This window comes from Acomys russatus, chromosome 30, assembly GCF_903995435.1.
Source record: "Acomys russatus chromosome 30, mAcoRus1.1, whole genome shotgun sequence".
Taxonomy (NCBI): Eukaryota; Metazoa; Chordata; class Mammalia; order Rodentia; family Muridae; genus Acomys; species Acomys russatus.
The window spans coordinates 14,081,671-14,099,411 of NC_067166.1; the positions used below are offsets into that span (position 1 = coordinate 14,081,671).

The 17,741-nt window shown below is 49.6% G+C and overlaps 1 protein-coding gene across 1 annotated transcript in view; it reads right to left on the reverse strand.

Annotated features, from left to right (window-relative positions):
* Window positions 1–3,222: 3,222 nt before the first annotated feature.
* Window positions 3,223–17,741, reverse strand: part of Thbs4 (thrombospondin 4) — a 42,453-nt gene continuing 27,934 nt past the window's right edge. Inside the window, exons 11-22 of the mRNA XM_051172498.1 lie at window positions 14,988–15,092; window positions 14,638–14,745; window positions 14,223–14,382; window positions 12,917–13,035; window positions 11,996–12,048; window positions 9,251–9,444; window positions 8,161–8,339; window positions 7,270–7,318; window positions 6,966–7,162; window positions 6,065–6,237; window positions 3,988–4,127; window positions 3,223–3,449 (exon numbers count right to left, since the gene is read on the reverse strand). Of these exons, the coding sequence (XP_051028455.1) occupies window positions 3,388–3,449; window positions 3,988–4,127; window positions 6,065–6,237; window positions 6,966–7,162; window positions 7,270–7,318; window positions 8,161–8,339; window positions 9,251–9,444; window positions 11,996–12,048; window positions 12,917–13,035; window positions 14,223–14,382; window positions 14,638–14,745; window positions 14,988–15,092 (1,539 nt within the window). The 3' untranslated portion in view covers window positions 3,223–3,387. The remainder of the gene's footprint in view (window positions 3,450–3,987; window positions 4,128–6,064; window positions 6,238–6,965; window positions 7,163–7,269; window positions 7,319–8,160; window positions 8,340–9,250; window positions 9,445–11,995; window positions 12,049–12,916; window positions 13,036–14,222; window positions 14,383–14,637; window positions 14,746–14,987; window positions 15,093–17,741) is intronic.

Genomic DNA, 17,741 nt, shown 5'->3' on the forward strand with positions numbered 1-17,741 from the left:
CTAAGATGACCACTAATTGACCTTTGCTTTATTATAATGGGCTTTCTGTATCATTAGCCTGACACATCGGATGACACACACAAGGGAAGGTAAAAGAAGTAAAACCTATTCCAGAAAAAGCCACTGTTGCTAGGACCCCACATGTGGCTCCAAATGGCACATCGCCTCCTCTCAATTCATGTTATCAGCCACCTGGTGTTAAAGGTCATTTTTTATGAAACAGTGTTTGTTTCTCTTAGTTTATTTCTTATCCTGGCTATCACACAAATAACTGAGACTTTAATATTTGCTTATAAAACTTTACAATGCAATCTTGAGCAGTTTTAGCCCGTTCTTAACCCTCTATGTTATCCTGACTCCATTTTTGCTAAATCCCTTGAGTTACTTGCTTTTTAGTTCTTTCTTTGCTCCACCTGAATCTTCGTCATCTCTCCTGCAGCTCTTTCCCTGGCTGAATCCCCTGCTTCTTCTCCTAACTCCTTCCTGTGGTTGGCAGGAAGTCCAGCCCTATTCTCTCCCCTGTTCATTGATTGGCTGTAAGCAGCTTTATTAGCATACAAGAGGACAATTGGGGAGCGGAGTTTATACAACATTGAGACAGGAGATTCTCAGAACAAGACTTGCAACCAGATTATGGGGGTGGGAAACAGAAATCAGCCCTTGAATTACACAATGACCTTATGCTAACACCTTGGTTCTGAAGATGCCTTACTTCTGGGTCAGATCTTATTTATTTACTTATGTAAATTAATTAGCTACTTCCTTTTCTGTTAGCTTCCTGATTTGGACCATAAAATAATGCTTGATGGAATTTAAATAACAGTGACTACCTCCTACACCTCTATCACCCTCCTTGACTCTATAGGCCACATGAAAAGGAAGATGTAGGCATTCACTTCTGTTTGTGAAACACAGGCTAGTGCCCCCAGTGGGAGAAGGAAGCATCTCCGGTCTTCCCGAGGCAGAGGCAGAATGTCTTATGAATCCATTTCTTTGCTTGATCCTATGTCCTGGGCCTCTACTCCTGATACCCTGGGTGTCCTTCTCTGTCCAAGGACTCTCCCCTACATCCTGTGCATGAGCTCTCCCTCAAAGTGACATCTCTTATACCCTAAGTTTCAGAAGCAATCAGGAGATGATCTGAGGCCTGCTCCACGGGAGGGGGAAACTCACACCCAGGACTGTATGGCTGCTCCAAGGCCTGTGGCTTGGGAGATCATAGGCTCTAAGGGGGAAGGGGTCCTATTGCTGTTCTACTGAGTTGACTTGTTGACAAACTGCCTTCTGAGTGTTTATGTTTATACCCACAGACTGGTGCTGCTGGTGCCCTGATGAGGGAAGCTTCAGCTGAAGTGGGCAGCGGTTAGAGCAAAGACTCAAGCGTTCAAAGTGCTGTGGTCAAGTGAGTATTGGGTGCTTAGCCCTAAGCGAGACATCTATACCAATCTCACCAAGGCTCAGGGAACATCACAGAAGAGGGAGTGGGAAGAAGGTAAGGGCTGGGGGATGCTGCAAAGATTAAACCTAGACTCCCTAGATCTGATCAGCCAACACACTTGCACAGCAGATGACTGTATTTCATGTATATGATTTGATAGGCTTCAGTGATCAGAAATATTTCTCCAGAAGAGGATCTGTAACCTTCCTCATCGTGCCTAATAAAACACAAAGAGGTCCAGAGAAAAAGCATCCAAATAGCTATACAGGTATAATCACCTTATACCACAGAGCAGAAGAAAGAGAGAGCCTCAGGGCTCTTATAAGACCCAAGGGCTCAGAAACTACCTTTGTGTGAGCTGGAAAAGAGGGATGCTTGAAAGGTAGCTATCCCCACTACCTCCAGCCATCGGCCTGCCCGCCTTCCCCACGCAGGGCGTTCCAAATTGGGAAAGGTCTGTAGATGTGTCTCACCCAGAGATTGACAAGAGTTGCTGGCAGCCATGTGGCTGCTCCACCAGCAGACTGGGTTGCCAGCGGCAACAAGGATGGGCCGGCTTAAGTTCCCCATTCATTGAGACTTGATGCCTACCACCTCCTTCTAGGCTTTATAGCTAAAGAAGATGACACCAAATCCAGCATAGCTCATACTATTAGCCAGCATTAGACACGCTGAATACTGGAGCTGTGGAAACACTGGGGTGAGTGTTTATAATGTATGATTGATGGTATTCTAGGGAGTTACGGGAATGAAAAATGTACTGTTGAGCTGGCGGTGGGGTGGGGTGGGGCGGGGCTCAAATGGTGGAATGGCTGCCTAGAATTCAGTACCTAGAATTCAGTACCACATGAAGCCAGACGAGATGACATATGCTTGTAAGCCTAGCATTGAGGAAGGGGGACAAGGGGGCTGGAAGCGCACGGCTATCTTTGGTTACACAGAGAGTTGGAGGCCAGTCTGGTTTACATGAGACCTCATCTAAAACCATAAGATGATGGTGATGATAATGATGATGATGGTGGTGGTGATGACGGTGATAAAAACAAGTCACCAAACTTATTGGAATTAACTTTCAAGGGGATTTATAACATTTCTGTGTATCTTGACTGACAACTGGAAAGTGATGGCTAGTGCATGGATGAGGCAAGCCTCTGCCCTGTGCCCACAGCAGCTGGCACTACTGTTGTTGTCCATCTGAGCATGGATTTCAGGCAGCTTCAGGGGTTATAAGAGGGCTCACCTGACCCATCTACATCCCATTGTTCTTGTTATCTAAGAGGGCACTATTCTTTATTCATTCGCCCAGCAAACGTGTGTTGCCTGTCTACTTCATGCCTGGTACTATGGGGTTCGGAATTCAATGACAAGATCCCATTTTTTTCCCCACTGGACTCACATGACACTAGGGGGAGCCAAATATGTAAGTGTCTGTGGAAGGTGGTGACAGAAAGGGTGAGGGGAGAGTGTCAGAAAGGATGGGGCCATATCTCCTTCAGGTTTCTCAGAATGTGGCCTCTGGAAGCCTAGGGAGGGTGCCCTAGAGACTCCATCCCAAGAAAGAGGAGGCCACTATGTGAGCAGAAAGGAGGTTTTAGTGTGGCACTAAGTAGGGTCACCCCAGAAAAGACCTTTCATCTGGTTGTCCAGTTCACACACACACTTAGTGACACACACTAGACACTCAAGAGGAAAAAGAAACAATTTCTTACGTTTACCAAAGAGCCTTCAGTAAACAACAAAGCCCGAGTTCACATTAGAAATGACCGAGTCTCGCGGTAATTAGAAATAGTCTCTCCTTTATTTCCACATTCGTAATAAAAAGGTTTAACGTATTAGGGCTGGTAAAAGAAAAGAAGCCACAGTTATATAAAGATAATTATGGGAAGTTGAAAAAAAAAAGATGATGTTTTTAGCATTTGAGAAAGCAGCTGTAAGATTGCTTCTTTGGCTTAATTATCCAAGCGATCGAAACTCTGGGTCTGGAACTCCTGGAAGTCCTCCGGTATGGTGTCTGCAACAACAGTCAGGATTGATTGTTACTGAGAGGTCCCTCCACTCTTGAATCACGGCCCAGCGCATGCTGCCCAGGCCTCCTGTAGGGGGCGCTGTCAGCTCACCCAAGTCTCCCACAGGCTTGTAGCCATTTTCTACCTCAGGCTGCTTTGTTGTGCACTGTTGGCTTACAGCCCAGCAGTGCTTATTCATAGGCCTAAGGAAAATTAGCAGGCAGAGTGCCTTTTCAGTCCGTGATTATGTCTGAGCCTTATGAAAAGAAAGGCTGCCTGTAAATTAAACCAGCTGAATTTCTCACTGAACCCCCAGCTCTAAACCATGCTGTTAAATTCTATGGGTTCCAATTTTCACATTTGGGGAAACAGGAAAGCCCCGTTCTGCCTTTCACTTGAGTTACTGCAGGGAACATCAGGTTTTAATGAGCACGTGGTGTGCGCTCTGGGCTTTGGGGGAACGGATGGATGCTACAGGAATAAGCTAGGGCTTCTCTCTTGGTCACTCCCTGTCATGTGGTGGGCTGATAGCACAGAGGTTACCGTTGCAGCGGTACTTGAGGTTGGACCAGATGATGTTTTCTTGAGAGAAGCAGAACACGCCAAGTCGGCCTCCGCGCATGGTGGTGTCTATGGTGACCCCCGAGTCAGCCACCAACTCTGAGCCTTCATAGAACTGCACCCTGCAGACAGCACAGGTGTCCACGGTGAGCACGGTTTCTCACTGACTCTAGCTGGTCCCTCCCCAGTGAGATTAGCAGTTCCCTAGGACAGGAACCAAATGTCCATGTCTCCCCAAACTATCTAAAACAGGCCTAGCATGGTGTCAGGCACACAGTTCCTGAATAGGTACTTAGTGGCGAGTTAAAATGAAATAGCCTGACCATCGTGGACAAGAGTTTTGTGTCACCACTGCCTTGAGAGTTATGCTATCTGAATGCTGTAGTTAGAACCCCTGCTGGTAGGCCCTTAGCTCTAGCTGACTTCACTGGTGGGCTCGCAGGGCCTCGATTCTCACTAAGAGAATAAGTGGCTTTAGGCAGTTGTGGGGGCAGTTTCAGTTGTCCCAGGCGCACTGAGTGACAGGAGCCCCCAGATGCCTTCGAATATCCCAGAGTGAATGGCCAAAGCTTATCCTGCATGCTGTACCCTTGTGGAGTGTCCTCTGGGAAGGTGAGGGGCCTGGGAGAGGGAACTGTTTTACCCTGAGCACTGTTCTCTTCTGCACTGATTTTTTTTTTTTTTTTTTTTTTTTGTGGGGTCGGGGTGAGGGGTTTCAAGACAGGGTTTCTCTGTGTAATAGTTCTAGCTGTCCTGGAACTCACTCTGTAGACCAGGCTGGCCTCGAACTCACAGAGAGCCGCCTGCCTCTGCCCACTAAGTGCTGAGATTATAGGCGTGCACCACCACTGCCAGGCCTTCTACACCCATTTTAAGTTAAACTCAGCTCCCTTGGGGTAAACTGAGGAGTGCCTGAGCATGATGTTTCGTTTGTTCGGAAATTAAGAATTGGTTCACAAGTCAGCACTGGCAACGCCGCTGTAATCCTTAATTCTCCTACACATTGCTCCGTGTTTAAATGCCACCTTCGTGTGATTCTAGGCATGGTTCCAAGCGGCTGCTCCTTTTGTCTTCTGGTGGAGCTGTGCCCAAGTATTTCCTGTTTGGTTGTGCAGTACCAATTCTTATTTCTTCGCAGTTTTAGGGTTCAGATTGATCTTTCTAAAATTATATACGTAAATAGGTCATATTTTAATGGTTTCATTTTAGGACGGAAAGGGTTCAATCAGGTAAGAGCACGACCACACCTGGTCTTCCTGTGGAGCGAATGGAGGCATGTGACAGGAGACCACAAGGACCAGAACGTGAGTTAGCTCTCACCGCTTTGTTCTTACCAGGTACAACAGAACATCGGGTACCTTCCTGCCCTGGCTAGGAAGCGGCAATCCACATACTGCCGCCCCTGCCCCCCTCACCAAAATCACCACTCAAGCATTGCAAGTCCAGGGCACGAACATTGACTGCATTACAAAATGCAGCCCCGAGCCACTGTAACTCCCAAGACTAGTTAGACAAACAAAACAAAACAACAACAACAAAAAGCAAAACAGCCCTATAGAGAAACAAAGGCCATCACAGCAGTCACGTGATGCACAGTTCACACTGTGTTACAGCGCATGCCCGGCACTGTGCTGAGCACGACGGAGACCTGAACCACAGATGCTGCCATTTTGGGACGTATGACCTAGTAGAAAGGACAAGACTGCAAGGGACTCTGTAGTCAATGTGGACTACCCATGAGGAGAGATCCTATGGGGTGCTGGAGGAGCGTCGGGAACGTCTGGGTACCATCCCAGCTGTATGTCTTTTCTCCTCTGGTCCACTATCACACTTTCCTAAGAGAACATCCAAGCCATGGCCTCCCTGTGACGTACTTTAGCTCTGCAGCTTGGCCCTACTGTCCCGGGATGCGTCGTTAAGCCCCACCCTTCTTCTGGAAGCCCTGCCCTGAGGACTATCAGAGGTTGGGACTGCTCCGGGAAGCGGAGGCTCCGGTTTGTAGAGTGTACTGTACACCCACCCCTCCCTGCCCTCCATGGCAGAAGGACCCCCAGCCTACCTGATGTAGCCCACCTGGGGCCTATGCTGAAGGAACCAGCGGTAGGACACCTTGTCCTTCCAGCCCACGTTCCTGGAGTCCTTCCACAGCAGCCTGACCTGGTCACTGGTGTCCCCCGTGTGCCACAGGGAGTTTCGGAGATGTTCCCCTGGGCCAGTTTTAGACTTCACAGCCTGGACAAAGACGTGAGCAAAATGTTAGCGCAGGGCATGACGGTCCTTTCTGCTTCAGGCATCTGAGGCCAACATGGAGGTGGACTCACGCTTACTGTCAGCTGCAGAAGCAAAAACTGCAAATGTCATTTTTCCTGAGCTGGCTCCAGCCCTGTGGAGCTTAGCAGTGGATATAGTACTATGCCTTTCATGCTACTTTTTTCCTGATACAAGTCTGTTGGTCTACCCATTTGCTCACTCCCAACAACTGTCTGGCTGTCCTATCAGGAGTAACAGAAGTAGCCCGCTGTTCCTGTGCAGTTCATCCCTTTGATGAAAGACATTGGCTAGCTTTTGACATGGTCAGCCTGAAGTACGCATGCCTTAAACCTTCTCCACTTTTTTTTTTCAAGACAGGGTTTCTCTGTGTAGCCTTGACTGTCCTGGTCTCGCTTTGTAGACCAGGCTGGCCTCGAACTCATAACGATCTGCCTGCTTCTGCCTCCCAAGTGCTGGGATTAAGGTGTGTGCCACCCTCTCCACCTCTTTGACCCCTAACATTTGCAGCATTGAGTCCCACAGGTTGGAATGTGCTGGCTCAACCGAAGGCAGGCAAGGCCGTCACTCTAGGCTCCCTGGGACAAGCATCACCATGGCTGCATCCATTTCTCAGATTAATGCAGTGCCTTTCAGGAAGTAAAAGGCCTAGAAGAAAGGACGGACAGCATGGGGATTCAAACCGCCGATACCTTGAGCTGAATGCCAGGCTCTGCCACGGCGCGGAACGGTGTGGCCTGCCAGTATGTTTGCTCTGTCTGTTTCCACATGACCACATAGAAGCTGGAGCTGTCTTGGTAACCAAAGATAAAGCCGGCATAGTCGTCATCTGTCTGGGTATTTACATGGAAGGTTCCTTCAAAGTCAACTCCATTAAATGCCGTGTACCCTGTGGAGTTGAGGTGCAATTAGGAAAAGGCCACATTAACAGCTGGTAGAATTCTACACACACATACACACACACACACACACATAGTCAAGAGGCCCAGGACGTACCCACGGCTAGGCCAGGGTCACTGTTCATGGTCTGCACAATCTCCATGCCCTGTGGAGAGAGGGGAGGGAGTTCAGAACAACCTTGAGGGGCTGAGAGAACTTGGGGTAGCCCAGAACGTCAGGTGCTGTGACTGTGTGCAGGAGAATCACCTGGGAAGAGACACCCCATGATGGACTGTCTAGCCTAGGATGTCCTGTGTGTCTGTCTGTGGGGGATTGTCTTGATTATGTCAGTTGATGTTGGAAGGCTCTGCCCACTGTGGGCGGTACCACTTGCTAGGTTTGGTCTAGGACAAGGTGGGTGGAGAAAGGGAGCAGAATACTACTAGACATGCATGCGTGCATTTCTCTCAGCTCTTGACCATGAATGTGATGTGACTAGCTGCTTCAAGTCCCTGCCTTGCCTTCCCCCAAGCAATGGACTATAAGCTGGAATTGTGAATGCGAATAAACTCTTCCTCCTCTAAGATTCTTTGGTCAGAGTATTCTGTCAAAGCCACAGCAATGAAATGAAGACCAACGCGAAGTGCTTTTGTGACTTTGGAACCTCTACTAGCCCGTGTGTCCTCCTTCTTCCATGGCATAATTAGGGGAACACGCAGGGGCAAGTCTATTGAAAAGATGGGGAGCATGGCTCACAGATTACATTGCCAGGGCTCGAATCTCACCCATCTCAGCCACTTTCTGAAAGGCCACCATGAGCAACCACAGAAGTCTTGGGGAGAGTCAATTTCAGCATCTACGAAAAGTATAGTACCTCAAGGCTGAGAGGGCGTATGCCAAGAGAGTAGAGACATGCGGTGGCCAGTGCCCTCTGCATGCTGCCCACCGTTCTTAGGATGTCCTAGGCAGAGGGGCCGAGTGGGACTGCAGGCAACATGTGATGCATACCTGGTTCAGGACTACCCAGTTAGGGTCAATCTGAGCATCCCCTTCAGGGTCCAGGACCACAGTCTGGTAGGCCCGGAAGTCAGTCAGAGTGATCTCGGCATTCTCGGGGCAGACGTCAATGCGATCGATGACCTGGTCCTGGTCGAAGTCAGCTTCACAGATATCCCCCACGCCATCATCTGGGAGGGTGAAGGGAGGAGGCAGGAGTGGAAAGATGCTGAGGCTCACCTCCTCAGCAGAGAAGGGGCCCAAGCTCCCACCTCCAAGCCAGGGTTTTCAGGGTCAAGAGGGGAACACCGTGTTTGCTGAGCTATCTGGATCATGTCCTGGAGCCCTTGTGACAGTCAATCAGGCCACTCAGAAACTGCCTGCAGTTTCTTATAACACCAGTCTAAAAGGCTGCCCCAACTCCTTCCCAGAAGGTTCTTATGTACAGCTTACCTCCTGGTAGATCTTAAGCTTGGCCTTATATGGGGCAAATGTCTAATGTATGCACAAAACCATGAATTATCACCAGAATACTGCTAAGGCTAACTCTGGTGTCCACTAAGCTGAATGTGGCCTGCAGGCACATTCCGCTCGGCCGACCCGGCAGCTTTGCTAGGATGAACCCTCTTCACCTGTGTCATTTCATATCTGGCCTGGTGCACACGGCTCCTTATCCGCCTAGTCCCCACGGGGCATGTGAGTGTGTGCATTTCTCTCTGTATGGCTCCTTTCCTCACTCCCGCTGGCAGGAGCAAGTGAGACCGAAGCTGTGCTGAGGGCCTTGGGGACCGAGCTGTATGTAGCATGTGGCTCTGTCATGTTCTACGTGATCTCATCCCAGGACAGCTCAGGAAGCGGCAAGGCTAATCAGCTGTGACCCAGTTGCGGACTGCTGTCTACCAGATGTCTACTGTCTACCCAAGCTGGGTTTGAAGCAGAGGCTGGTGCGGAGGGAGAAAGGACGCCCTGGGAGAGTGTGCATCCCTTCATGTGGCTACAGGGAATCTGGAGGTGTGTGTGTGTGTGTGTGTGTGTGTGTGTGTGTGTGTGTGTGTGTGTGTGTGTGTCTGTCCCAGGCAGCCCTGGGCCGAGCAATGCTTACTGTTACTATCTTCCTGTGCTGGGTTGGGAACCAGCCTGCAGTTGTCTGGGCCAGGGGGCACCAGGTCTGGGATGCCATCATTGTCATCATCGTCATCACACTCATCGCCAATTCCGTCCTTATCAGTGTCCAGCTGAGCGCTATTGATGACGGTGGGGCAGTTGTCTGTGCTGTCCTGGTGGCCGTCCCCATCACTACAGGAGAGAGATTCGTTTAGTAGGAGACAGAAGGCTCTGCTCTTAGGCAGGAGTCTGGGTGGGCTGTCAGCAGCTTGGGTTTTATCAGACGCTATCAGAACTTTCTTGGATAAAGTGGCCCCAGAAACAACTCCCTCACCCTCAGTGTCCTGAAGAAAGCCAGCCATTTCCTGTTTGAGAAGATAAGAGCCTATTTCTGTGATCTGTGACTCAGGGCTGCTGTCATCTCTCAGGACAGCTAGATGACACCTCAACTCCAAGGAAGTGTGAATGTGTAAGACAGGAGACAGGGAGATGGTGTGTGAGTCCTGGCTCTGGCACTGGAGAGCAGTGACCTTAGGCATGATGTTGGACCAGAGACGTGCATGATCCTCATCTATAAGATGGTGATAAAAAACAAAACAAAACAGGGCCTACCTCATAGGGCAGCATGGAGATTGATTCAACTTTAACGCCTGTAAAAGCATATCCTAAACACCTGGTTCTAGGAACTAAGGCCCCTGGTGTTTTCTGTTACATTGTTTTTTCAACAATTCCCCATCTTGTAACCCCATCAGGACTCAGACCTGAATGCCAGTGGAGGGTGGTGAGGAGGGCAATTCTTTTCCCTGAAGAGGGTGCACTGGTTGTATCCCAGGGCTGGTCTAAAGCACCTCACAGGAAGCTCGATTTCTGTCCACCTGACTTTCTTCTTTCCAGGGTGAAGGGCCAGTGTGTGTGTGTGTGTGTGTGTGTATGCGCGCGCACTCGCGTCGGGCAGGGTACAAGTGCTCTGTCTTAGGAGGATCATCTGAGGCTTCTGGGACCTTCCATGGCTACTAGAGATCAGAGCAGATTCTCTCTCACTATGCCTCGCTCCAGGTCTTTCCTGGCCTAGAAACTGCTTGTATACCCTCTAGGACAGGACAGAGGGAAGCCTTCCTTTTCATACAGGAGGCAGAAGAGCCCCTGAGAGAGTGAGTAGAACATGGACATCCGAGTACTGTGGCTGAGAAAGCTGAATTCCAGCCCTTCTAGCACAATAGTGAGCTTGCTGGATCAGAACCATCTGTAGAGGCCTGCCACCTCTGAGGAGAAACAAACAGTGCCTACCCACCTCCTGGTGAGGCCCAAGTTCATGGATTGAAAGTGTGGCAGCATGAGTCATTTGTTTCAGGCAAATATCTAGAGGCTGGCTGGGTGGGGGGAGAGGCTATTCTAGAAATTTCTATAGATGGTAATCAAGTACATGATGACCCGTGGCTGGGAACATTCTTGATGCACAGCACACATCACTGAGGGTGGTTGTCAGGGGGCCAGTCCTACCTTCTGCTTTGAGAGAGAGACAAGCAATGTCAGACTGCATCACTGACAGCCTCTCCTGTGCTGTGGTACCAACGACATGGCTACCATCTCTCTTCTGCAGGTTGCCCAAGGGAGGGCCCTGTGCTGGAGCTTGCCCTGTATCATTTTGAGTTTGCACTTAACCTATGGTGCACTTAACCCAGTGGTGACTGTCTCTACTGTTCTGACGAAACAACGAGCTTCTAAAGGATTGAGGAGACGTTTGAGTTCACCGTACTGGCATGCTCACGGCAGTAAGGAGAGAATGTGAAGAGAGGGGGCCTCGAAGGAGCTGTTGTGAGCAATGCTGGCTGAACTGGCCCTGTAAGGCAACCGAGTCTGTGGTCCTGTTACTAGAAGAACCATGCGTTGTCCTGCTTTGCCTGTAGGGCTCTTTAGCCTTCCAGACCTGCCCTGGCCACCTTTCCAAGAAGGACCCAAGGGGGGATGGGCATAAAATGGAGCTCGGTAGTAGAGTGTTTGGCTAACAGGTGCAAGACCTGGTCGAAATCCCTAGTAACTGAATGAAAACTTCGCAAGGAAGGGCCCAGGTGAAGGAGTGCAGACTCCTGGGGCTGAGTAGCCTAACTATGGTTTTCTTGTGGCCTTCCTCCTGCACCTGCTCAGCTCCTCATCTTTTTTCCGTTTTCTTTGTGGTGATGCTGGTGACTGCATTCCTGGCCTTGAGCATGCTCTGTCCCGAGCCCTCTTCCGTCTTCATGTAGGACTCTGTGTTGGGCTAGCAGGATTGGCAGAACTCTCTCGCATAGAATAAATCCTCTCAGTGAAATAGAACAACACTAAGGACAACGAAAGAACAGTGATTCCTCAGCAAGCCCCTCTTTTGGGGGGCATGGTAATGAACTTTTCCTGATAATGATTATAAAAGGGCTAATATCTATCGAGTGCTGGCAATATAGCAGAAACCACAAAAGGCACTTTTCCTGAGTTAACTCAATTTCATAACAGCCTATTGGCTTCCTATATCCACAGCCGCTCCCATTTTACAGGTGAGGAAATTGAGGCACAGAGAGAGCCAAGTGCCACTCCCTATACAGCACTTTGAAGGAGATACAGTGACTGGGAGCAGAGATGGAACCACTGTCTCCCAGGAACCTGATCCGTCCACAGATCCTGGAGCAAGCTGCTAGCAAAAAAGCTCTACCAGCTTCCTGCCTCCCCAGACACCCCGCCTGCTTCCCTGTGGCCGGGAGGCACGCCATACCTGTCCTGGTTAGTGTCGCAGGAGTCCCCAACCAGATCGTTATCCACATCCGACTGCAAGGAAAGCAGAACGTGTCATTTACCGCTGGGCCTGCATGTATGGACTGTCCCCCAAGAAGGCAAGCCTGGCCTATCATCACTGGGCATCAGGGATTGCTTCCTGGGAACTAGGCTGCTATAAAACTGCAAAAAGACAACACTATATTGGTGTAGGCACAATGCTGGGTTTAAAAAAAAAAAAAAAAAGCCCTTTAAAATATCAAGCTTCGTGGAGGGGCCGCCCACACACCAGATGAGCTGACTGGGAAGGGTTCTGGTGGCACTGTGGTAGCAGGCAGTGAATAGGTGCTCAGGCATGGGTCATAGTGTACTGACTTCATGTTACTTCTGTACTTTGGAGTTGGGGCCGGATGGAGAGTGAGGCTGAGTGGGTAATGAGGCCTCTCATCTTCCTCAGGGCCTCAGAAATAGGCTGCTCGCCATGCCCGGGGATGCAGGCAGCAGGTGTGTGGGAAGGGAACCAACACATCCCTTACTGAACTCAGTCTGCAAATGCCCATTCACAGACTTAGGAACCAAAGTGGGGCAGGAGGTCCAGTTCCTGTCCATGCTTTTATTTCCTTTGACGGTAGAAAATTGTTTGGGTATACTTAAACTCATGCCACTAATGTCACCAGTGTTGTGTGGCTGGGAGATGATTCCCAGGGCTCCCACAAGGGGTCCCATCCTGATCCATCAGTGTGGTTGTCCATAACTATCTCACATGGACCATTTTAGTCCCATCATGTCATCTCTCCACTTGAGCCTTGATACAACAGCAAGCAACTGGCCACCAGCCTGGCTGGGTTTTCCTGCATCCTGATCTTTAGTGAATCTTCGCATGAGAGAGTTCAGTCTACAGTGTGAACCCTGCCTTACTAACCTGGTTAGGGTTGCTGACATCAGGACAGCTGTCACAAGCATCTCCGACGCCATCACCATCCCGATCCTGCTGGTCACGGTTGGGAACTCTGGGGCAGTTGTCCAAAATATTTTTTATTCCTGCAAGAAAAGAGTGCTACATTGGGTCAGGAGAAAGTCATAGAAAAAGGTGGATCATAGAGATTTCTAGCCACCGAGAGATAAGGCTGTGGTGTCTTACCTCTGCTGTACCACTGTTATGCCATCTTTACTGTCTGGAGGCAACTTCAAAGAAAGGATTCTGGGAGGCTCAAACACCAACAACTCTCTAAGGCAGCTATCCAATGGGCTCGATCTAATTTGTCTAAGGTGTTAAGGGTTGTAGCAGCACCCAGAGAAGGAGGCCATGATGACTGGGTGAGCTGACCCAAAGGACCTTGTAGGTGACAAAGTTTTAATGGAGACATCAAGCCTATGGGCCGTGGTGTGCAGGAGCTGGGCCTGGCCCTATTGAATCCCCATTTCCCGCTTTCATGTTCAGTGATACTTGAAATTAGCAATAGTGAGAGGAGTGATATTGTGGAAACAGACACATGCTACAAGTTAGGATATTTTGTCAAACTGGTTTATCAGCAAACCACTGGAGTGAGATTCTCACCTTAGCTCAACCAATCCTATGCCTTAGGGGTGGCGTGTATATTCTGGAGGAGTGAGTATGTGAGTTTGAGGGGTTAGCACCTTTAAAAGGAAGTTCTTCTGCTGGTGTGGTATGTTTTCAGAAACTCAGATCTTAGGCTGCCTAGGACTTGGACGCCATATTGAATGAAATGTCTGTCCTCAAGCTTGATGAGGCTTCAGAGTGCCCATGGCATGGAGCTCACACAAAGGCCCTGGGGGCAGAGTCTCAAAGCTGGGCAGTACAGCCACCATGACATCCCAGCCCTGCTCAGAGCAGGCAGGGGCTGGCCACATCTTCTTGGCTTGTTTTCAGGACAAGCCTGTCCTCAGGGTATGCTGTTTGACCATACCAAGATCTCAGTTCTCCATTCCCAGGTCTCTCCATGTTGAGGGGTAGTGGTAGGGGTAGGGGAGGAGGCAGGAAGGCAGATGCCCTACAGACACAGCCCTGACCCAGTAGAAAGTACTCTTACAGAGTCCCTGGCAATGGTATAAAGTATCAGAAACAGCAAGGGTTACTGGACCACCAGACATAGGTCAGAGTGAATCTTAGAGAGGGGAGTTCCCAAATCAGCGTGTCTATTCCTATCCTTGGGGCGGCCAGAAGGACAAAGGAATTCCAAATACAAGACTGAGCAAAACAAACCAACCATCTCCATCCATGTCATCGTCGCACGCATCTCCTCTTCCATCCCCGTCAGTGTCCCTCTGGTCATTGTTCAGGACGGTCCGGCAGTTGTCACAGGCATCCCCAAAGATATCTTTATCACTGTTCCTTTGGTCTACGTTGTGAATCAGGACACAGTTGTCCTAAATGGTGGGGCAGTAGGGCACTTACTTAGACTCACTTATACCTGCCTCACTGGTGTGGCTGCCCAAGTCTGTCTGTTTTATATTTTAAACTCTCATGACTCTTACAGGACAAAAGGCCACAATGCTGTGGGAACGTGGGCTTAGGAGCCTGAGGTTTGGGGTGATTGATGTCAGTGACTGGCTTCCCAGGCTCGCTTCCACCGCCCCTGGTACGGCTGCTGAGAATGTGCGCTGTCATGGCAAAGCCGGTACCTGTTCGTTCAGGATCCCGTCTCCATCAGCATCCTCGTCACACGCATCTCCAATGCCGTCTCTATCTGCGTCCTCCTGGCCTGAGTTTGGCACATACTTGCAGTTATCCTGATTGGGGGTGGGGGACACAGCTGAGAGTCATGTCCTATCCATCCAGCTCCTGCCAAAAAGCATTTCTGACCTCAAGACTGAGTATGGCTGCTCGGCTTGGTTAATGGCTGTTTTGTTCGCTCCATTTGAGATGCAGCTACTTTAAATATTTTTTTTCGATAGGACCAGGAGAACCTTCCCCCAAAAGCCAGATAATACATGGCTTTGGAAGTCCACAGGGTATTTCTTCACCTCCTTACCTTCTTGCAGTTCCTGGCAGAGCACGGGAGCTCTTCGTCGGGGTAACTGTCAATGTCCACGTCCTTCCCACAGATATAGCCGTCACCGGCCCAACCAACACCACACTGTGAAGGGAGAGGCCGTTAGAGGCTTGAAAAAACAGCCCCGAGGAGGCAGGTGACGGGCTCGATCTCTGCTCCCATGTGAGGGTCCCCAGAGGAAGACCCAGGAGCCTTACATCCTGTGTGGGGTGGGATTTAACAACTGAGAGGTGCAAAGCATGGTGAACCATGCTTGTAATCTCAGGACTAGGCGACACACGCAGGTGTATCGAGGTTATCCTTAGCTACATAGTGAGTTAAAAGCCAGCCTGGGCTACACGAGATTCTGTCCCTCCCGAAACCATGCCTCAGTCTTAGTAAGATGCTTGCTGCACAAGGGTCCCCTAGCACCCACGAAAAAGGCTAGGTGCCGCAGCCCATGTCTGTAATTTCAACACTGTAGAGATGGCATCTGGGGCCTCCCTAGGGCCTGCTGACTAGATAGTCAGTGTATGTGTACCTTGGGGGCCCTTGGGGGCCAGAAGGAGGCATCGTGTGTCCTCAGGAACTATAGTTACAGGGTGTTGTAAGCCACACAAGGGTGCTGAAAATTTAACTCAGGACTGCTGAGCCATCTTTCCAGTTCTTGGGGTGTGTGTGCGTGTGTGTTAATTTCCACCCAAGGAGGGAAACTTTAAGGTGCTTTGTCTTATTCATAACCCTTTTCTTTGAACAGAGGTGGTTCCCACTTGTGCAGTCAGTGCTGTGCCTGTGTGCCTCCCCCTCCTCCATATCTCCCCTTGAGCGTCCTGCTGCCCAGAAAGCCAACCGTAAGCGTCACTGCCAGTAGTTCAAGAGGGAAGTAACACTTTTGTTCAGTTTTTAAAATTATAATGTTGCATGAAAGGACAGAAGGTTAAGAGAGAGAGAGAGAGAGAGAGAGAGAGAGAGAGAGAGAGAGAGAGAGAGAGAGTTTAAAGTTGGTGGCGGGTACCTTTACCTGCTGAGTTACTTCTCTGGCTTATCTGCCAAAAGTTTCTCTAAAGTGGATTTCCCCAGGCATTTTCTCCAGTCCTTAAGAAGACACGGCAAGGTCATCACTGTCCCTTTTATGCAAGAGGCACATGAGCTCAGCCTGGGTCAGCACCTTGCTCAGGCTCTGAGTGGGAGCATTAACCTCGACCGTCCCCTTCCGACTTTTTACAGCTTACATTTTAGCTAATGTGCACTTTTGAGTTCTCCCTTGCATAAAACCCATATCCAAAGGTGCCCCCGAGCTAGGATGTCTAATTCACCAAGGAAAGAGGAACCTCTTCCTAAAAGCTGCTGTGTGTGAGGTGGGGCCTGAGAATCAACTGCAGTGAGGCAGCTCCAGTGAAGGGAGCGGGGTGAGGGATGGTTGTAGGGTTGGGGAGAAGAGGACAGGAAGACGAAGAGAGGAGACAGAATCAGGCACCAAGGAAGTCAGGGAGGCGCCAATGTGGGAGAGGAAAAGCAGGCCGGCAATCAGAGCTGAAAGGAAAGAAGAGGGTTCAGAGGCAGGGAACAAACCTCGGAGAAATTTCCTTGCTTCTCGGTAGCAATAAGGTGTTTTCCGGCTAGTAACACCCCTGGCGCCCCCTACCTGTCCTCCTCCGCTCTCTTTGTGCAGCCTGAGTCAGGCCCCGCCCCTCTACATCAGAGGCCCCTCTTCCAGAGCCCCCTTCAGCCCCAGGTCCCACTCAAGGAATTCTGCAGCGTCTTGGCAAGGCCTGGAAAGTTCAGCTGTGGGTCCAGTCCTCCACTCATTTTAATGAGGAAAAAATTTCCTCCAGGAACAAATACATTTTTAATGAGCCATTTTCTGGCAGATTAAATTATTTTAGTAGTCACACCGAGTTTATTAATCCTTTACCATCTGTCGTTGTGCCTTATTACAAATTCAAAAACATATTAAGAGCCCCATCACCCACCATCCCGGAGGAGCCATCAATTTGCTCATGAGAATTTAAGAAAATGAGAATTTAAGCGGAGATATATACTTGCTTTTCAATGACTTTTTAATAAAATGTGTGTGTGTGTGTGTGTGTGTGTGTGTGTGTGTGTGTGTGTGTGTGCAACCCTTAGGAATGGGGGAAAGCTGTGTTCTTTTTTTCCCCTCTGACAGGAGGCACTCCTTTCTCTGGACCTTCTCTGATGTGGAGGGTTGACTTTATTATACTTTTATTATTATTAATTATTATTACTATAGTTTTCAGTCTTATTTTCTGATTTGAAAAGGGATAAGATGACTTGGGGAAAGTTTCCAGCTGGAATGATAAAGAAGTGTAAGTTTGCGGTGGGACGTGGAGATTTTTTTTTTTAAAAGCAGGATCTCACTGCGCAGCCCTGGCTAGCCTGGAACAGGCTGGCTTTAAACTCACAGAGATGGGGTCACAGGTATGTGCCGCCACACCTGGCCCGCTGTTCAGAGGGGCTCCCCGTGGTCATGGGAACACAGGTGAAGCTCTCCTACTGTCCCCTGGAGCCCCATAACAGAGAAAGAAGCAACTGAAGCCAGCTGAGACGCTAGCCCCGTGAGTGCCTAAGACCCCTGAGGACTATGGTCCCGGGATTCCAGAATGGGTCCTGGGAAGAAGGCTTCTTTATAAAAAGGGCTGAGCTAAGACCCAGGGCCCCAGGACTAGGTATGGATAGAAGACTGACCATTCACCAAGCTATGCCTGCATCAGGGTCAGGAGAAAAACAGGGGAA